This window comes from Athalia rosae, chromosome 7, assembly GCF_917208135.1.
Source record: "Athalia rosae chromosome 7, iyAthRosa1.1, whole genome shotgun sequence".
NCBI classification, from domain to species: Eukaryota; Metazoa; Arthropoda; class Insecta; order Hymenoptera; family Athaliidae; genus Athalia; species Athalia rosae.
The window spans coordinates 1,253,123-1,273,538 of NC_064032.1; the positions used below are offsets into that span (position 1 = coordinate 1,253,123).

The following is a 20,416-nucleotide window of genomic DNA, read 5'->3' on the forward strand; positions in this document are numbered from 1 at the left end:
TACACGCTCTTTCTCCCAGTAATTATATTTTTTTTAATTTCTTTTTCAAGTTTTACTCTTTTCTTCTTATTCAATCATTTATGTGTATTATTTTAGTTTATTTCAATTTTCTTCTTCTACTTTTTTTTCTTCAGTGCGCACTAGAGAGCCAACATCGAAAAGTCTTTCCCTTATTTTTAACACGGTAATATTTGGTCAGTATAAAACGCTCATAGAAAAATGTATTGGACGTAACGCTATGCCTAATTAACTAGTCATGATCACACAATGACGTGAATCGGTCTTATTGTTTGTTCTGTTCTTCTCTTTATTTTCAAGTTGTCAATTTATTATATAGGTATATGCATATGTGTATATATATGTATATATACACACACACATATATATATATCTTATGTTTTTAAGGTAAATAATCTAATCTACTACCTTATATGACTATATTATTTATCATTCGCGGTGAAAAGAATTATTTCAGAATTGAGCGATCACAAAATACCTTTATACATATATTATTATTTTTATTATTAATCTTATTACTGCATTTCATTTATAGAAGATATCAAAGTGCGTTCGAATGTGAAATATAATTATCACTTAATCCGCGAAAAACAAACTAACGAAAAAAAATACTAGTTTGTTAACGCGATCTACATATTTCAAACTCATTTTTGTAAAAAAATTATTTTTTAATGTTTGTTTTTTTTTGTACGAATAACATCGATGGCTTAAGTTTACTTATTTCGACTGAACGTATTCATCGTAGTTCAATTAATTTCGATCTCAATGATACACGTGTCGTATTTCCTCATTGAATTTTTCATTATTATTTGAATCTAATTAACTTTTTTATTTTGGTTTCTTTTGACTGTTTTTTTTTTTTATTTCTGTTTGCGAACATGTCCCTACGTACCAACTATTAGTGGTCAAGTTTTATTCTAATGTCTCGTGTCAAATAAATACTTTAGAAAGATGAAAATTGGACATATATTTCATATTTTATACTCACGTTCCATTTGATAAAATACCATTGTATTAATTTTCTTTGTTTAATTTTTCTTTGTTGCTGCGGCTTCCCCATCATTATCAGGTAAGCTGTCGGCGGCAAACAGATCGAAAACTCATGGCACACAATGATTCCAATTTTTCATGTCTTAATCGTTATTATTGCGTGAACGATGAACCGTTTCCTGTTTGTCTCAATTTTTGAACGAACGGATCAACAGAAAGACATTTTTAACAATAAATGCCATAAAATTCCATAGCGCAATTGACATGCGCTGCATGGTAATGTCCCCTTGGCATTACGTGGTTTTGCATATGGGCCGCGTATCAGTCCGTTGGTGGTTCCAAATATGGTATTTCACTGGTAACGTTGAATGATTCAAAATAATGATTTAAATATTCAAAAGTTGGCCGCTTTTCGGGACTTCCATCCCAGCATTGTAGCATTAATCGATACACCCCATCGGGAAGGTAGTGATTTACCGGCTTCGGCATTCGGTAGCCCTTCTCCACTTGTTCGATCACCTCCCGACCATGCATACCTGTAATACGAATTGTAAGAAAATTAGTTCGTCAGGCTAGATATAAAATTTTGCTAATCGTCATTTGATTTTTAGGCTCCTTACCCGGATATGGAACTTGACCGTAGGTGAAAAGTTCCATTAACAAAATTCCGAAGGACCAAACGTCACTCTTTATGCTGAATCTTGCGTAAACAATGGCTTCTGGAGCGGTCCACTTTAGCGGGAATTTATTCCCTTGTTTTGGACAGTATTCGTCATTTTCTATGACTCTGGCAAGTCCGAAATCGCATATTTTTGCTTTATTTTTTTCTCCGATGAGAACATTTCTGGCTGCAAGATCTCTGTGAATTAATTGTTTGCCCTCTAGATGCTCCATGCCAGAGGCTACCTGGGCTGCTATGTAGATGAGGTCCTCGAAGTGCATGTATTTTCCGTCACCGGTTCTCAAAAAGTCAAGTAAGCTACCGTTGCACATATATTCCTGTACTATGTAAATCGGTTCCTCCTTAGAGCATACCGCGTACAACGCTACCAAATGTCTGTGTCGGAATTGTTTCATTATAGCAGCTTCTTGCAGAAATGCTTTCGACGACATTGTTCCAGGTTTTAAAGTCTTCACCGCTACTTCTATCTGGTTCTTCCATTTGCCGTACCAAACTTCCCCGAAATTACCGTGTCCCAATTTTCTTATCAGCTGTATTTGATTTCTATTCATTTCCCATTTGTCCCTAAGTTCTGGCCCGAGATCCCACATTTCCGGCTGCGGTTTTGGACAGGGTTTGGCTAGGACGTGACACAATCCCAGAGCGTTTTCTGAAAAAAATGATGAATTCAAATTGATCGAGAATCCATTTCTCGATTCATGAGTACGAGGTATGTTGTCTACTTACTGCTGTACGCCATCACCAGCGCAGGTAGCGTAGAAAACGTTTGATTAGTTGCTATGTAAAAGCCACCGTTATCGAGGGGTTTGATCTTGTAATGTTTAACGTGATGTCCTCGTCCTTCTTCCCAGTCCTTTACGGAGAGGCTGTATCCCCTAGGAGTGTGTTCGCTGGGTCGAACCAAGAACGTACCCCGAGGATTTTCGTCGACTAGAAGAAGTTTGCCAGCCTCCTTTCTCGATACGTCATCGAAGAACCAGCTGTAAGCATAGAACAGAGCATTATCACCCTACGCTGCGATGGCAAGACAGCGAGTGAACTGAACTGATTCATTCGGAAGAAAAAGAAAAACGGTAAACAATGAATTAAGCTTCCTGGTCCAGTCGACGTACGTGTCGTATAAAGTTTTTGATGTTATACTTACTCTTCACTTTCCACAGATCGTTCGACCGCGACAAAGTTCCACGGTATCAGACCTTCCTGCTGAGTGGTCAGGTGCAATACCTTCCACCAATCTCGTTCCGTGTCATCCAACACCTCCATCCGATCCCCCTTTTCAAAGCTCACGTCGGTGCTTTGTCTTGCCGCATATTTGTACAGGGCAACCACGATCCGATTGGCCCTTTGCGAGTGAGCTGTGTTCAAAATTTGAGTGTATAAAACAGTAGGTCCCAAAAGGCATGATCGAGTGAGGTAGGCGAGCGTTGAACAAAAATTTTTAGCAAATGATAAACATTGACGAGGTAAAGTAATCAGGTGTAGGACGGTGATTTTTGAATCCGATTGTCGGAACAATCAATTTATCGATAATATTGAACGTAAAAAGTGCTATGGGGTAGCGATAAAAACCAAAAATTACACACATGCAGTAACAGAGACAGGCGACGAGTCACAAATTTGCATCACATCTGTTTTTGAATTTGAAACCTTACACGGGGTGGGTCTTGGTCGAATAATATCCACCCGAGCCTGAGCACCCACTTGATTCGGATTGGGCGTATATCTGTCCAGCGAACCTCCATTGCTGTACTTTGAACTGATTCCAATTTCAGTTTTTTTGTACCCTGAGAAAAGCGATTTTTTATGAAAAGTGAGAAATGAAAGAAGAAAAATGTTCAGCACCGTGGAAAGAATTCAATCTCACCGATCGGTTGTGCATCCTGTCTCTTGCTGCAACACTTCCCCATTTTTGTGTCCGGGTTTCCGAAGAGCTTCTTTTATCCTTATTCCGTATCTACACTTTGCTTATTTTACAGAACAAGTGTATATAAATCGTCTTCATTTTCTATTGTCAAATCAAACTCGGCGTTGTCTCCACTAGGATTCCTCGGTTCTTCGTCTTAATGTTTTGACGTTACTTCGATGCATCTGTACAGAGAAATTTGAAAAGAACCCAATTATAGATTCACTCTCCGCTCCGCATTAATTCACCCTAACAACAAAGGCATCGATATTGATTTTGATTATCTACAGATTATTTTCCTCATTAGACTCGTTGCTACGAGGGAATAAAGCGATTCTCAATGACAATCATAGCAGTAGTCCGAAAATAAAAGAGAAGCAATTATAATATCCTCATCCAGAGAGTTGCCATGGATAAAGGAAAGTATATTTTTACACCACCCTGAAATTATACATAGGTACGTATTGGTCTTTTTCAGGGGGTTGCTTGGAGTTTCTGGCTGCTACTCCCGCCGATTCTCAGAATCCATGCTGTGTTCTCCCTGCTTATATTCCTAATAGGACACAACGTTATTGTTGGAGGGGTGCAACATGGTGGCCGGGGCGAGGGTCGAGGGGGATGTTGTACGTAGTGAGAAATGGCCGACGAGGGTGCAACGGGAATATCGTTTGGGGTAAAGTCGGACATTATTACCGCATGCGCGTAAATATTGGGGTGAGTTTTCACCCCCTTTTATGTATTTCTTTTTTTCATGAATTTTTCTTTCCCTTTTCTTTTTTTTAGTCATCACCGTCTCTCTCCGACTGGTTTACTTTCTCTGCGGTGGGTTGAAGTATACATATCCCCGTACATACGCAGAGTTTTATATATACCTATACGATGTATGTACTTATACTCTGAAGCAGTGTACTTCACGTCGGCAAGGGCTCATTGTTTCAATTTCGCGCCACATGCCCTTTCAACTCAACAACACCAACGCGAACAGGCAGCCCCAGCATCAGCTCTACACTCCACTGGCAACTGAACCGAAGTTTACGGACCTACGGGGTGACGAGAAGGAAAATAATATTGATAAAGTAGAATAGTAAACATGAATTAACGCGGAGCAATTTAAACCACCCTTCTCAATGGTATTTCTTTTCACTATGTGCGCAGGAGGAACATTGGCAAGGCACGTCGAATTTAATACGTTCTAGAAACTCTGCCTATGCGAAAGGAATCTCTGAACTTTATCCCGGAGCGTCTGTCGAGGAACAAAGACGATAGAATTGGCGTTGCAAATTGCGCTATTCGTGAGCCAGAGACCTTTACAGTTTCCCCTACCATGTTGCCCGTCCATCTCATCTTCTCAAAGTTCTGAACTACTGAGAGGGAGGATACGAACGCACCCCAATTTTGCGATACGGATACTGCATTTCTGTATAATATCGAATCTTCAAACGCGAAAACGTATCATATCTACTCTTCGCATGCCTCTGGATTCTACGTTCTGCATTTTCAACGCACTAAATCCACGCAAAGTGAGCACTACATCTTTTTTCTTTTACTTCTCTTATCGCTTACATAAGTTTTTCGCATCGCCAATTTTTTGCACAGAACGCATTTGTATTTACCTATTTAGAGAAGAACGAAAAAATTTTTAAAGTCTGTAAGGGATTTTTATGAATAGCATCGATTTCATTGTATGGGTCGTGCGTACGTAACGTTACTTGAATATCAATTAATCGCAGCTGTCTAGAGACTAAATGAATTCTGAATATTTTTATTATTTATTTTTTTTTCCTATAAGCTGATTTACGTGATCTGGCGTTCTAAAATAATTTAATTTCCGGTTTATGAGTGAAATAAATAAACTGGCAAGATAGAAAAACCGAACAAATAAAGTGATCGAATCACAATGGGAAAATCTTTCCCTATTTCATCGAATACGTGAATTTTCTCTTTTAATTGAATTTCGTTATTGGGTGTGACGCATTCCATTATTGTCGATGAGACACGATTGACATTCATTCCGGAAGTAATGGTTTACTTTCTGGTTTGGGCGGAAAAAATTACACCGCAAGCTCACGCACTTAGAATTGAAAAATTTGATCGGAAGTAATGGTTTACTTTCTGGTTTGGGCGGAAAAAATTACACCGCAAGCTCACGCACTTAGAATTGAAAAATTTGATCGAATTAAATTACGATAATTTAACGTTCCTGACTCATATCTTTTTTCTCGCATCAAAACTATACATAAATCTTATTCATTTCTTTCTTCACTTTCTTCGTTTTTTTTTTTTTTTGGGGGAAACCCTATTATCAGGTGAAGGAAATACAGCAACGCACAATGAATTTCAAATGAGCAGCTGGAGATTCTCATTTTTAACGTGCTACAGAGACAAAGCTTATATGATTTGTTTGTTTTTTTTTTTTCAGATATTGTGGTTTCTTCGTTTCAATCAAGAAAGAAAAAAACAACACAAAATCAATAGGATCTTCATCGATCGCATTCGAATATTTAATTCAAACACATACTTAGGTATGCACACATTTTTCATTTCTTTCGAATTTTTATGTTACTAGCTTTTATTTTTATTTTCTTCGTATCTCTTTTCTCATCCTTTGGAAAAGGGTTTTTTCGCCGTTGAAATTTTATGAGCTCACGAGACTTTTTTTTTTATTGTCTTTTGATCTTTTATTTTTGGCTGGGGGATCAAAGTTTATTGACTGACTTATGTCTGAAGTGAAGCACTTTGAAAGGAGACGAATGAGAAGATAAAAAACGAAGCAGAAACGAAAAAATGAAAAAGAAAAAGGAACAAATCGAAGATGTCGGTAAGGAGAATTTTTACGCCACGTCTGTTTGAAATGGAGAAATGAATTGTAATTTCTGAAATTATTATCAATGAAATTTCGCATGTTCTTATAGGAAAGTCTGCAGATTATACTTTCCATGAACGATAAGCTTGACGGAGCTGTGGATCAAATCGAGCAATTACGATCGGTTTCTTTCTTTTCTCTGTATCTGAATCTGAAAGTCGAAGACAATTATTGTGAGCGATCGAGTTTTCTGCTACACGTACGGGGTGCAAAGTGTTTTTCGTGTACTCCAACTGTATACGTTGTCGCGTATGGAATAGGTGAGAAAAATAAAAATAAGTAAATAAACATAAAGAATAGAACGAACAAAAAAGAAAATCGTCTAGACGGATATTTTGTCTGGGCCTTTAACCCCCTCAGAGTGTATATTACACATACAATACATATATACGCACGCGCTCAAACCAAATCCAATATTACAAGTACATACATAGGTACATAAAATGTACTTATGTACTCTTAGAATCGTCAAAAAATTACTGTTAAGAATAATAACGTTAAAAAAAAGAATCTACGAGAATTTTTTTTCATGCTGTTCTTCTTTTCGTTTTGTGTTCCAGTTTTCTAAACCACTAGAGAAAATTTTGGAGGTATTTTCACACGCGCGTAGGTGGTGAGGAGTCTCGTCAAGTGGGTCTCAATGCATGGTAGTGGTTCGTATGTATATTATACAAAATATTTTCCACGTAGTCCAAGTTAATTTTAAAGATATGGACCGTTGAAGGGTTGGCTTTTTTCATTAATATTCTCTCCTTCTCTCATTTTGTTTTTCCACGTCTCAAAGCTCTGAACAAAAATCTTGAGGAAGCTTCAAAAACTTCGGAAATAAATCCGCCCACACGAGATTTCGTAACCGAAGATCCGGCACTTACTGAATCGCGATACGTAGGTATGCTAAAATTATTTCATCGCAGTTTTTAACCCCATAAATTATATTAAATCGAGCTAAGTTCGCATGTAGAGGGAAAACTTTTCGACGAGGAATGAGGACAGAGATTCTCCAAAAGCTTCAAAGCTCGACGGTGACATCGAGAGGGTGCTGCAGAAATGCTGTGAGAAAAAAAATATATATATATATTTTTAGGGAAGATTCTCTCCTTATTTTTCAAACACCGAAAAATCTATACATGACACGTTCTAGAAAACCGAATTGGACAAAATCTACGTACATACATAGAAAAAAAAATTATTTCTCTTATACTAAATTTTTTCTTTCTCTTTTCTTTAGTGAACTTTTTTATTCCGGGTTTATAATTGATCGTGTCGGACCCGGACATGGAGATGACTTAAAATTGATGAAGACTATAAATAGAATAAATTGCAGGATGTGGTTTCAGAAATGGAAACACCGTTTTATTTCTCCTTCTACAAGCTACAACAAAATTGCTGCAGGTTAGTACATACAATGTATATACAATGGTATATACACGTGCATACTTATGCATGAATTATGTACGTAGGAGCTTAGGTTCTTTTCCTCCTCACTCATTTTTCCCCTTTCGAAATAGAGAATATAAAAAACGAAACAGAATTGTAGACGCATTTTCTGTTGTCATGTTAAAAATTTCTTAATTGTCCGTCAGCAGCCTCCCCCCACCCCCTGCCCTTCTCTACTCATTCACATGTATAACATGCGCTTTTTTATGTATGCATATACATATGTACGTGTACACTAGAATATTTTATTCACATAACCGAACACCTGGACGTTACCTATGTGTAGTAGTCATGTAATACATACTGTGTAGTACATACAAATTTCAACTTCACACAACAAAGTACGTACTCTTCATTCAAAGTTTTCTTGATAATACGTCTAGCAGACGACGTATGTTATAAAGTAACAAAAAGAAAAGAAAGAAAATGAAAGCAAGGAACGAAAAAGGAAGTAAAAAAAAACTAATAAGTAGCACTGTTCTTCCAGAGTAGTTTTGGCGGTGAAACGAAGCTATGTGTTACGAGGAGAACTGTATCAAGAATATATACCCACGTGTGGATAGGTATGTATTATACGAAAAAGTAGTGTATGAAATTGTAAATAAGTTGAGTGGGTAAAATTTATACACATACATTTATAGCGGTATGTACGTACGTATGATATGAAGTTTTCTTATCAGTACAAACAAGAATTTTAGTTTTACAAAATTAGAAAAACACATTTCAACTTCCGTTTGAAGAATATGTTCGTATGCAGGTATCGTACGTATGTATGTATGCGTTCACCTATGTATATACTTATGTGCGCAGTTCATACTCAAATAACTTGACGATGACTAATTTTAAAAAGAAAGAATAAGAGAATAGATCCTTACCGATAGCTAGAGCTACGGGGTAATTCTAAATATTTTCAATATCCTGCTGAGATCATGTCGGGATTTTTCGAGGTTTACCTGAGGTTCTTTTTTTCACTTCTACCGTACTACACATTGTAGTATTGTAGACTGTAGATATGGGTACATACATATAGTTAAATACTACAGTTTTCTCATCACGTGTCGGCCAGATGTTTTTAAGAGCTAAAACTGGTCCCTCACCATTTTATGAAGTTTTAGGGTGAAAGAGAAAAAAAAAAGAAATACAAATAGAAAATAAAATAGGAAGAAGTTAAGTGTAAAGGCGTAGAGTAGAATAAGATCACAGAAAAAAGAGGACCGATCCATTGATATTGATAATTAAAACAATCACGACATGATATCAGAATGAATTAATTTACAGAAAACAGTTTATTATTAAATTTATACGATGAATATACGACGGGATGCAGGCGAGAGAGGGAATTGGTCGTGGTTCTCGAAATTGTATAGTTGAAAAATCAATAGTCACTATAGATATACCTATATGCACTGATATAGACAGAGTAATACAGAGAGGGGATTGTAATACGAAGATATATAAGTATATCTATTTCAACATCATATATCACACATATGTACGTACGTATGTACATACATGGTACTATATTGGAGGTCAACAATCGCCTCGGAAAACGACAACGAACGACACATAAAATCATCATAAATATATTACAGTAACGCGAGCTAGAAAAAGCTTTTTTACTATTTTAATTTTTTTTTTTGCCTTCTAAAGAAAACTATATTATATATTGAACATTGAATCTGATTCGTATGAAACGAAAAAAAACTCCTAAATTTTGCTCGCATCAAAATGAACAAAAAATCACACATTTCTATGTATCGTTATATCGGAATATGGACAGTGAATCTAAGGGTGAGAAATCTATTGCAAGCAAAAGAACAAGAAATAGAAAAAATGAACTTCGGGTGTATATTTTGCGAAAGGTCAGAGGTATCTATTGTATAATTTTCTAAATTTATAAACCTGGAGCACGTCAGAATTGTTTATTTTTATAAATAGGTAACTGTTCTAACGATCGATCGCTGCAATAGATATTGTATAGTACTCGACTACATCATATCAAGGAAACGGGACATTTATAAATACCACCCCCTGCACATTTCACCTTATATAAATAATTTTCTATGATACAAAACAGTAGACGAAAATTAAAAAAATTAAAGGATAGCAAAATGATGACGATGATGACAATAATAGTGATTAATATCTCTATAGTTCCCGTGTAATAAGAAGTATAAGTACGTATAAATTGTATGATTTACACACACTATCTATACTTCCTTATTATATTACAGAGGTACTGAACTCGAGCCAAGTAGTTAAAAAATAGAAAAGAAAAGAAAGAGAAAAATAAAAAGAGAGGGAGAGTAAGAGAGAAGAAAGAAATCGTCAACGAAATTAAGCACATAGCTACTAAGACCTTGTCCACCTCCTTTTGGCTTTTACTGTGCCCCATAAGGGGAGCTCTGACTGCAATAATTTACCGCTATACAGGGTGAAGAAAATCAATAGCACACATACCCCTAACTGCGAAAAAGAAGTTTAGTTAGCTTGGTCTCTCTGTGTATTACGTATGTACACAGTACACTTCGTGCGTGTTCGTATGAAAAAAATTATGCCTCTCCAAAAAAAGAACGCAAAAAAATGTGATCATCATCATAGAAATAGAATATTTATAATGGAGGTAGACAATCGGTTAATAATTGCGCTCATCAAAATATGCTATGATAATTCTATTTATCTTTGAATTTGAACAACTTTTTTCATGGCTTAATATCTGAACTTGTAGCTCATTACGCAACAGACTTTTGTTTAGTTCACTTTATCGGACAACTACATCCTGACTTAGCACAATTGGTTGGACAATTATAAATTCAACATGCCTGTATATATACATGTACCCCAACGGAACACAAGTGGGAAACGACGAATGCAATGAGAAGAGACACCTTTTTTTATTTCTACTTTTTGTTTCTATTGCCTCTGAACGATTTCGATTGGTGCAGCTACAGCTGATGGTTTTTTTTTCTCTTTTACTCTACTCTGTACTCTCATCATCTCTGTATATAGAAAACGAATAATTTTCCTAATGAATTTTGTGATTTCTTTTGTGTGTCGTTACCAAATGACAGCATTGTAATCGTGATATCATTTTTTTTTACTTCTTCCTGAGCTCACCGTATCAGTTAATAAAAACTTGGGAAGCCCACATATGTAGGCGATATGTATAATGTACATTATAATCATGTACAGAATATAATTAAATAGTAGACAGTTTGTGTATCATGTGCGATAAAACACAATCAACACATTTCCCGTTGCAAATTAATAATAGTATACCAGAGATATATTATTACATTTTGTCATTTTTTATCCATTTTTTTCCTTGTACCAGCTTTATTTCAAGTCAACCAAAGATGAATTTTTCTTCTTTTTTGTTTTGTCGGTGCTATCCTAACTTGTGGTTTGTTCTTATTAAATACTTTACTCGTCATGGAATCAAATTTTGCAAAATTATTGATTTTGAGAATGATTAAAAGTTGAAAAACTATAGCTAGTAATAAATCAGCTGATGTAGGTATGTACCGAGAAACAGTTGATTAATTATTAAAATGTATAAAAAATAAGATAACATGAAATGTTGAATCAAAATGTTAACGATAATTTTTCAAGCAGCAAATAATTGACATCGTCGAGTAACTTGATAGACATAAGATAAATTTATCACTACTTCTAGCTATAGTCCTGTGATTTATTTTTTTTCTGTCACAGGAATCAAGAAGAGATTGATAACTTTGACGTAGCTTTTCCTCATGGAAGAAGGTATGCGGACGTATAACACATGTGAAGCATTTTTATCTCATTATAACTCCTCCAACGACGACGACAACGAGGAAATCAGTTGGGATGGTTCAGTTGTTTATGTATTCGTATTGGGATCGTATGACATATACAGTTTAGCACAGGATTTGGATATGGGATGTTTGTGGTAGGTGTTTTCCCTGTAGCAACAGAAGAAAAATAGAACAGAGAGGGAGAAAAGAATATACAAAAAATTAAAAAATATTCTGTTTATGTTTAGAATGTTACAAAGAAAATTAGGTATTACCTGATACAAACATCCTTCTTTAGCTGTGAAATTTGTCCATTTTGACAGCAAATATCTCGTGAGGTAATCCTATATATTATGAAAGCAAAATCTCTAGATAATCCTTAAGCACATATCTTTTGTCACCTTAGAAATGTTGAAACACTCGCGAATTTTTCATTAGAAAGAAACTGACGTGACGAAATATGTTATTCAATCGGTTTTTTTTTCTTTGTAAATTTTAATATTAGGATAAAAAGATTCACTTTAACTGACAGCTGGGGTGTCTTTGATACCACGGTGGTTCGTTCACTATTGGAAAATGAACTACTCAAGGGTGTTCTTGCCTGCCTCTGGCTTCACCAGCAGCTTTTAGCTTTCAACTTTGGACACGCCGCTTTTAATGCGCATAGCGCAACAAGCGCAGCGCGCATTGCATCAATTGCCCCCTCCATTTTGGAATAAAAATGCATTCAACCTTTTTTCGTTCTTTCAGTTTTCAGTCAATTCTTTTTCAATGTTTCGCACTGTCGTACTCGATATTAGACAAACTGTTGAATACAATAGAACAATGCAGTAGATTATTGAAAAAAAAAATTAAAATTTATTCTCAAAAATCTTAAAACTATTTTTCAGAACCCTTCACGGTGTCGTACCAACACAAATAAAGAATGGATAAATTTTTCGAGCTTTGAAGATCACAGAAGACTTTGGATTTTTAAACATTTCATAAATGACTTGAGGATTTTCGGCAGGATTTCGGGAGCCGGTGGAAGATTGTGATATGTTTTCTACATAAATTGAAGGGTTGTTCGAAGGGTGAAAAGTTGGCCGACTTGATTGACGGTCAGCGCTACTAGTGGTTTATTTTTGTAAGTTAAAGTACGAGAAAAGCGCAAGCGCTTATACGCGATTCGTGACGCCGTGTCCTGTTGAGAGAACCGCGCTTAGCGGCGATCCGTGTTTAATTTATTCTTTTAAGTGCAGATTATTAGTAAATAAACATCAATAATGACGACTGCACCCCACAGTAAGAAGCGTGTCTGCTATTACTACGACAGTGAGTATTAAACGTTTATTTAATGTCATTTTAATCTAGTACGTGGGGTTTTAACCCTGTTGTCAAACTATTGTTTGGAGTCCCCGCTAGAATCTCGCTTCTATTATGTAGAATAAAAAAAAATTGGTTTATCAATTTTATAAATAACATATCAAAGCAATCGATAGTAATCCGCAACGATCCGAATCGAATTTATGTGAAGGAATTTAAATTAATTTATTACATTACACTTTGAGGCTAGCTAGACGATTTTTCACACGATAAGCCGAGAAACTCACTGGTGCTTGAAATACTGACCGTAGTTTACGCAGGAAGTCCAACATCGGCCATTCCTACAGCCCAATGAGATTTTCACTTGAGAGTTACTCGCCCTAATTGATAGCATTCAGTATAATTTCCATGAATTCATTTGAAAAACTTTTATCCTTTGTGCAAATTCTCTGCTGGGGTATCGATGTCATTTTTTAAGTTATACTCTAAAGGCTCAATGTTTATTTTGCCTAACAGGTGATATAGGAAACTATTACTATGGACAAGGACATCCGATGAAACCACACCGCATAAGGATGACGCATAATTTATTATTGAATTATGGTTTATACAGAAAAATGGAAATCTATGTAAGAATAAGTCTAGATGCGATAAGTCATAACTCAATCTCATCAATTTTATGCACTAAGCTCATACGTCTCTACTTACTTATTTCCATTCAGCGACCACACAAAGCCACCGCGGATGAGATGACTAAGTTTCACAGCGATGAATATATCAGGTTCCTGAGATCCATCAGGCCAGATAATATGTCGGAATACAACAAACAAATGCAGCGCTGTAAGAATATGACTTAGAAATCATTTTACTTTTAGATAGAATCGAAAATTGTTGTACCGATAAGCCTGATAATTTTTTCCTCATTTTATTAGTCAACGTTGGAGAAGATTGTCCAGTATTTGATGGTTTATACGAATTCTGTCAATTGTCGGCTGGCGGATCAGTCGCTGCAGCTGTTAAGTTGAACAAACAGGCGTCGGAAATTTGTATAAATTGGGGCGGTGGCTTACATCATGCAAAGAAAAGTGAGGCATCCGGTTTTTGTTACGTGAACGACATAGTCCTTGGAATTTTGGAATTACTTAAATATCATCAGCGAGTATTGTACATCGATATCGACGTCCATCATGGAGACGGTGTTGAAGAAGCATTTTATACAACTGACAGGGTAATGACCGTCTCCTTCCATAAATACGGTGAATATTTCCCAGGAACTGGAGACTTGCGAGACATCGGCGCAGGAAAGGTAATCATAATTATCGAGCATAGACCTCAAACAATACTGAGATTGGGGTTTTTGTTGGAATAATAAAATATTTTGAAATGTCCTAATCTTCAGGGAAAATATTACGCGGTTAATATACCTTTACGAGATGGGATGGACGATGAAAGTTACGAATCAATTTTTGTACCAATAATCTCAAAAGTCATGGAAACATTCCAACCCTCTGCAGTAGTTTTACAATGTGGTGCCGACTCGTTGACAGGTAATTAATGAACAAATGACTCGATGTGCAGCAGTCAGTTCAGCAGGTTTCAACTATCGCCGACTTATACCTGAAATATCAAAATTGCAGGTGACCGACTTGGCTGTTTTAACTTGACTGTCAGAGGTCATGGTAAATGTGTAGAATTTGTTAAAAAATATAACCTCCCATTCCTGATGGTTGGAGGTGGAGGATATACGATTCGTAACGTATCCAGATGTTGGACATATGAAACTTCTGTTGCTCTGGGTTCGGAAATAGCTAACGAACTACCATACAATGATTACTTTGAATATTTTGGTCCAGACTTCAAGCTCCACATAAGTCCTTCAAATATGGCTAATCAGAATACTCCTGAATACCTCGAAAAAATCAAGTAAGCGATATAGTATAACTTTCACCGATGCAAGATACGAGTAAGCTAAGAGGTTCGGTAATTTAAAATTCCTTTGTGTATCAGAACCAGGTTATTTGAGAATTTGCGGATGCTACCGCACGCACCAGGTGTTCAAGTACAAGCCATTCCGGAGGACGGTGCCATAGTTGAAGACTCCGAGACAGAGGAGAAAGTAAATCCAGATGAAAGATTACCGCAAAGAGATTTAGACAAACGAATACAGCATGAAAATGAGTACAGCGACAGTGAAGACGAAGGTGAAGGTGGAAGGAGGGACAACAGATCATTTAAAGTATGTTTCAAATCAAAGCCAATGGATTTTTTTCGTTTAAGCCAATTAATTATTTTTTCATCTTTCTCAGGGTTCCAGGAAGAGGCCACGTCTCGAAAAAGGTCAAGAAGGTGGAGACGGTGATTTGAAGAAAGAAGATGACATAAAGTCTGAGATTAAAGGTGAATAATTAATAATACCAATTAATAATTAATAATAATAATTAATAATCTTTCTTAACTACCAACGGCATTTACCAAATATCTATGATAAATTAAAATCTTCCAGAAAACGAAAAGGACGATAAAGCCAATGTAACGAGTGAAGAAGCAAAAAAAGATGGAAGTGTGAATCCCTGATAAAAAAATAAAAAAATAAAAAATAATAAAATAACAATAAATAAAATAAAATAAATAATTGATTCCTTCCTGTGAAAACTTCAAGATGATAAAGATCTATTCAATCCTAAGTCTTAATTGGTAGTTTAGGAATCATCCGAAATAAACACAAACAAATAGATAAATTAAAACAGAACAACGACAAAAAAAAGAAGAATTGAAATTAACAATTATGCATCTGAAGGAAAAATGGAGGTGAATTATGAGGAAAAGATCAAGAAACAACTGATTGGTAAATAGCAAATACCCATTTTCTTTCAATTGTACAGTTCTATAACCGATATTGTAACGTGATTTCAAACAAAAAAAAAAATAATATTTCTTACATTTTACGGCAAAAAGTTATTATTTAACTCGGCCCGTATTTTTTCTGTTTGAATGTATAATACCTATTCATCGAGTATCGTTGTTTTTAGAAATACATTAAATGTTGGTGTATAGAGACAAATTTCTAACCAAGAAAAGATCAATTATAATAATACTAGGTATAAAAAGTATTTCTCGTGGATACAAGAAAGTTTTTATTTTTTTTATTTTGTCTTTCGTCAGCTTTTATATACACGTAGTACATCTGTGGATAAAACATAATTAAAAAAAATCAATTTACAGTAACAATAATATATTAAGAAAAACAACTTTCAAATCTCCTCTTAAACTTTGTGGGATAGTAAAGCTACCGTCGATATTAAAAACGAAAAAGAAAAAAAAGAAGGAAACAAATCAATGACACAAAGAAAAATTTTACTGAAATTTTCAATTAGGTTTCGCTTATCTCATTTTTAATAGCATGTGGCTCTCCGTAGGCATGTAGGAAAGTCAATTTTTGAATATCCATCGAATTCATTCTCATAATAATTTATTATTAATCGATAAGGTCTTCCTTGCGCTGGCCGTTATAGATGAAATAAAATTATCAAATTAATCGAACCTCGCGTACCTAAGTGAGCCATTATATAATTTGAAATAAATAATTGCTGTGTGTACTTTGGAAAATTTTGATAATAGCAATTGACTTTTCTTGTGAAATTATTACTCTTTCTCTCTCTCTCTCTCTCTCTATCTATCTAACTATCTATCTAGTTTGTCTCTTTTGATTGACATGCAAAATTAATTCTTGACTGGGCCATTCATCTATTGGCTAACGCGCAATTAAAGTAAAATAATTATTACCTGGTAGCTATGATCGTAAAAAACAAAAAGCAAAGAAACTCGTCTAGTTTCTCTACGGTTGTACATACATACATACATACTACATACAGCAACTCATCAATTCAATCTCTTGGAAAGATGAATCATTAAGAAAGAAAAAAACAATTATGTTAGAATTCCATTTTTTATGAAAAGAAAACAATGAAAAGGAAAGAGGAAGAAGTCTCTACGAATTGGAAAAAATGTAAATCACCGATTGCTATTGACGATCTCTACTTAACAAGTAAAAAAAAAAAAACATGAAAACAAATACCTAAGTGTAATAATGTTCTCTTAGAATAAGAAAATAAAAATAAGAATACAATAAAATAAAATTAACATAGAAGAAAAAAGATCGATTATTGTAATATTGTGACGGCTATTTCTGATATCTCTTTGTAATTTGTCGCGTGTAATATTCAGTGTGTGACATGAAAAGGAAAAATAAATATGATAATTGAAATTGAAATTGAAAGGAAAGAAGAGTATAATAAAAGGAGTTTAGAGTACAGTGTAAAGTAATATTTGGAATACGATGGATGGATAAATATCAATATAGTTTGAACGAAATACATTAATTGGAACGATAATCAACAATCGATCTTATCAATCTTGGAATACGATTTAACTTACGTAATGTGGAATTATATGTTGATATTGAATTTTCCACGGATATAAATATCGCTATAATTTGTTTATATCCGAATGCGAAAAAAAGAATAAAACACAAGAATGTTTTTAAATATTTATAGTAAAACGGAAAAAGATTAAAAAAAAAAAAAAATAAACAAGAAAAAACAACCAACTAATAGGTAATATGAATTTACCTGCTTACCTGCTGGAGATCCTTACCTCAGGAACACGTAGTCGTGAAGTAAGTTAGGTGATTGAATTTAGTGTTTGCGACTCCATCAATCGAAAAGACATGTTAATTCTTTTCGATGCTTTATTATTATTATTATTATTATTATTATTATTATTATTCACTGCATAAATTCAGACAAAATTTAGACAACACAGTGCAGAGTTGCATATAATTATGCACAAGCACAGGCTATGAAAAATTTAGTACAATTCATCAAAAATAAAGATAAAATTAAAAAAAATAATAGTAATAAATAGAACCACGTATTTTGTGAGCTAAATTTGTACAATCTATTTGATAATCTTCTCTATACAAACGTGACAGTTGTAAACATATGAGTGACTTAACATCAAAACTGTCGGCTTTGGTTAAAAGAAAAACTTCTGTTTTCATTCACCGTTCTCAGCGATCGTCCTTTAGCCTGAAATGAAATTTCTTTAATCTAGCTGAGAAAGTGCATGTATGCTTGCGCGTAGAAAATTAACTGGAATTTTTGAGGAAATTTGAAGGGAGTTTTAAAGGAAATGTAGGCCAACATATTCGACAAGGCAGGCAGGCTCGCTTACTGAGATTTTTTTAAACTCTTACATCCAGTTTTACGGAAAATTATTAAAACACCCCTAGTCTCAGGGAACAATTAGCTTAGCTCCGTCATCCGCAGAGTCCAAAATGATTGATATTTTATCATCGTCGGAAGTAGTTGCGGAAGTAATCGACGGTTTAGCAATATTTTTCAAAGCTGCCTGAGGACTAGTTTTCAAAGATTTAACAGCATGCTGTGTTGTTTCATCCCAATTATTCCACCGAGTAGTCGAAGTTTCGCCACCTGAAATCAAATAATCTCCGATTTTGCGAGCGTGCCTGGTCTTGGTGAGGTTATTATTAATTTCTCTTATAAATCAGTCATCAAAAGAGCGGGGCGCGGTTAGGGACAATAAAAGCAAGCACTGCTAACAAGCTCATATCTACGAACTTGGATATTTTATAACATATCTATGATCTACATGATTAACAATGAACTTTTTGTTGCTCGTTTTTGTGTTTGTTTTTTTATGCACTTTTCTATTGTGAAATAGTCGGTACTGAGAATAACGAGTAGAATGGAGCACAGATGATAGAATAGAGAAGCGCAGATTGATGTTCCGTCCAATTTGCCATTACTGCTTACTTTTCAGTTTTTCAGAAAGGTCGTCGAACGTCGGATCCTGAATGTTCAGCATCAGACTGTTGCCACTCAAATAGACACGGTTCTGTGAATTCGCAATCTGAAACCACAAAGATCCCGTCACTCCTCAAGAAACAATGTGATAATTACATTAATACAACGATCTGCCATAGACAAGAACGAAACACTGAAAGGCTTGGTGAAGAAGTTATTGGAGTTTTGAATTACCGTGCGTGATATGCTCTGGGCTGCTCGGATCTTTCTCAGTTTGAGGTATCCAGGGTTTTGGCCAACAGCTATACCAAGGTAAACATTTTTGTCAAGAACAAATATTGAGAATATCGTTTTTAACTAGTAAACAGAATGTTAATTATAAATCGGTAAAGATTCTAGTTTGAAAAAGGATATCATTTTTGCAGCTTCAGCTTCTCCCTCTGCCTGAACGATTTTCTGCTGCCTTTCCTGCTTTGCTCTTTCGACAACGAACGCTGCACGCTGTGCCTCTTGTTGAGCAACCTGTTTAGCTTCAACAGCAGCGGTATATTCCTTTCCAAAACTTAATTCCGTTATAGAAACATCATCCAAAACAATATTAAAATCTTTTGCACGCTCAGTCAGCTCTCTACGAATCAACATGGAAACCTGTTGTCTTTGAGTTATCAATTGTGACGCATTAAACTTAGCCACAACAGACTTCAATACCTCGTTACAAATGCTTGGCAAAACCTAAAAACATAAAGGAAAAATGTTTTAGTGAGCCTGTACTTAAGATTGATTAATATGTTTGATTAATATTTATGTATAAACTAGGTACCTTCTCATCGTAATCGAGTCCTAGTTGGCGGTACATAACGGGTAAAGCGGACGCGTCAGGGCGGGACAAAACTCTGAGAGAGATATTAACCATCTGAAGGTCCTTAGATCCGGTTGGAGAAGAAATTTTTCGGGGCCTACTCCTGATATCGTATATAATGGGGTACTGGAACCATGGAAGTCGGAAGTGTAGTCCCTCCGTCATTATATCTTTTTGGATGCCTCCCAGCCGTGAAAATATAATGGCTCTGTGTCCACCATCGACTGATAGAGGATCGATGTAACAGAAAAAAATACAACGTAGCATGATAAGAATCGATCAATGCGAGTAATGATCCATATTTAATATTCAGCATGGAGCAAAGAAATGTGATGACATAACCAATGTAGTAATTTATCAAACTTTCAAAGATCATCATCGTATACTTAAGGTCAAAAAGAAATGGTAAATTACAAATGAAATTTCAACGTATTTACCGGTGTACATGGATTGAGAAACCCCATACATGGCAGCGCCGGCAACTGCGAGGACTTTCAACCCAGGCGAAAGCCCAGGTGTTTTTCCAAATTTTCCAGCGAGATCGTTGAGCTTACTTTGTGCCATTGTTGATTAGTTATTATTTATCTAACAGGCTGTCAGTTTAAATGACTATCTATGGACAACTGAGAATAAATGCTCGTCCACTCGGGAATGGTTATACGTAACGAACGAATTGGCTGATGCAAAGGTTAATAAAAGACCGATAAGAGCAATGCCGAAAACGGCCAAAGAACTGCTGAACTGCAAACGAGAAACTCGAC

General features: G+C 35.4%; 3 protein-coding genes and 2 long non-coding RNA genes across 8 annotated transcripts in view; 3 read left to right on the top strand and 2 right to left on the bottom strand.

Moving 5' to 3' along the window:
- Window positions 1–1,768, top strand: part of LOC105684699 — a 21,490-nt gene extending 19,722 nt beyond the window's left edge. Inside the window, exon 14 of the long non-coding RNA XR_007279540.1 lies at window positions 1,620–1,768. This is a non-coding gene — a long non-coding RNA (uncharacterized LOC105684699). The remainder of the gene's footprint in view (window positions 1–1,619) is intronic.
- Window positions 861–12,557, bottom strand: LOC105684701 (tyrosine-protein kinase Src64B). Of its 2 annotated transcripts, none has more exons than XM_012398263.3 (7): window positions 11,942–12,557; window positions 3,555–3,778; window positions 3,343–3,474; window positions 2,835–3,045; window positions 2,417–2,670; window positions 1,629–2,339; window positions 861–1,544 (listed from the first exon to the last, which is right to left on the bottom strand). In XM_012398263.3, exons 2-7 carry the CDS (start codon window positions 3,595–3,597, stop codon window positions 1,330–1,332), a joined length of 1,566 nt encoding a protein of 521 aa, XP_012253686.2. In that variant the 5' UTR covers window positions 3,598–3,778; window positions 11,942–12,557; the 3' UTR covers window positions 861–1,329. The 2 variants fall into 2 exon arrangements, with proteins under 2 accessions (XP_012253686.2, XP_012253685.2); XM_012398262.3 differs by having other exon boundaries at window positions 3,274–3,474.
- Window positions 1,888–3,955, top strand: LOC125501825. The gene is made up of 5 exons (XR_007279551.1): window positions 1,888–1,982; window positions 2,260–2,399; window positions 2,542–2,763; window positions 2,851–3,103; window positions 3,901–3,955. It is a non-coding gene; the product is annotated as an uncharacterized LOC125501825 (long non-coding RNA).
- Window positions 12,558–12,709: 152 nt separating the features above from the next.
- Window positions 12,710–15,759, top strand: LOC105684702 (histone deacetylase HDAC1). The gene is made up of 9 exons (XM_012398264.3): window positions 12,710–12,980; window positions 13,488–13,600; window positions 13,694–13,811; window positions 13,904–14,277; window positions 14,371–14,518; window positions 14,609–14,894; window positions 14,979–15,207; window positions 15,278–15,368; window positions 15,475–15,759. The coding sequence occupies exons 1-9, from the start codon at window positions 12,932–12,934 to the stop codon at window positions 15,543–15,545; spliced, it is 1,479 nt and encodes a 492-aa protein (XP_012253687.1). The 5' UTR covers window positions 12,710–12,931; the 3' UTR covers window positions 15,546–15,759.
- A 2,144-nt stretch (window positions 15,760–17,903) lies between these two features.
- Window positions 17,904–20,416, bottom strand: LOC105684703 (prohibitin-2). 3 transcript variants are annotated; one of them, XM_012398266.3, is made up of 7 exons: window positions 20,093–20,416; window positions 19,617–19,879; window positions 19,211–19,528; window positions 19,031–19,108; window positions 18,806–18,902; window positions 18,226–18,463; window positions 17,904–18,058 (listed from the first exon to the last, which is right to left on the bottom strand). In XM_012398266.3, the coding sequence occupies exons 1-6, from the start codon at window positions 20,217–20,219 to the stop codon at window positions 18,264–18,266; spliced, it is 1,083 nt and encodes a 360-aa protein (XP_012253689.2). In that variant the 5' UTR covers window positions 20,220–20,416; the 3' UTR covers window positions 17,904–18,058; window positions 18,226–18,263. The 3 variants fall into 3 exon arrangements, with proteins under 3 accessions (XP_012253689.2, XP_012253690.1, XP_012253688.2); XM_012398267.3 differs by lacking the exon at window positions 18,226–18,463 and having other exon boundaries at window positions 20,093–20,407; XM_012398265.3 differs by lacking the exon at window positions 17,904–18,058 and having other exon boundaries at window positions 18,195–18,463; window positions 20,093–20,415.

What these genes read in the sequence shown, in the direction of transcription:
- LOC105684701 (XM_012398262.3), bottom strand. Translation starts at nt 3,597, where the DNA reads ATGGGGAAGTGTTGCAGCAAGAGACAGGATGCACAACCGATCG. An exon ending in GCCTGTCTCTGTTACTGCAT is followed by an intron (nt 3,046 to 3,273) that starts GTGTGTAATTTT and finishes TTTTGAACACAG; the next exon opens with CTCACTCGCAAAGGGCCAAT. An exon ending in CGATCTGTGGAAAGTGAAGA is followed by an intron (nt 2,671 to 2,834) that starts GTAAGTATAACA and finishes CTATGCTTACAG; the next exon opens with CTGGTTCTTCGATGACGTAT.
- LOC105684702 (XM_012398264.3), top strand. Translation starts at nt 12,932, where the DNA reads ATGACGACTGCACCCCACAGTAAGAAGCGTGTCTGCTATTACTACGAC. An exon ending in TGTCTGCTATTACTACGACA is followed by an intron (nt 12,981 to 13,487) that starts GTGAGTATTAAA and finishes TTTGCCTAACAG; the next exon opens with GTGATATAGGAAACTATTAC. An exon ending in TGGTGCCGACTCGTTGACAG is followed by an intron (nt 14,519 to 14,608) that starts GTAATTAATGAA and finishes TCAAAATTGCAG; the next exon opens with GTGACCGACTTGGCTGTTTT.
- LOC105684703 (XM_012398266.3), bottom strand. Translation starts at nt 20,219, where the DNA reads ATGGCACAAAGTAAGCTCAACGATCTCGCTGGAAAATTTGGAAAAACA. An exon ending in GACTCGATTACGATGAGAAG is followed by an intron (nt 19,529 to 19,616) that starts GTACCTAGTTTA and finishes TTATGTTTTTAG; the next exon opens with GTTTTGCCAAGCATTTGTAA. An exon ending in CCTTTCTGAAAAACTGAAAA is followed by an intron (nt 18,464 to 18,805) that starts GTAAGCAGTAAT and finishes ATTTGATTTCAG; the next exon opens with GTGGCGAAACTTCGACTACT.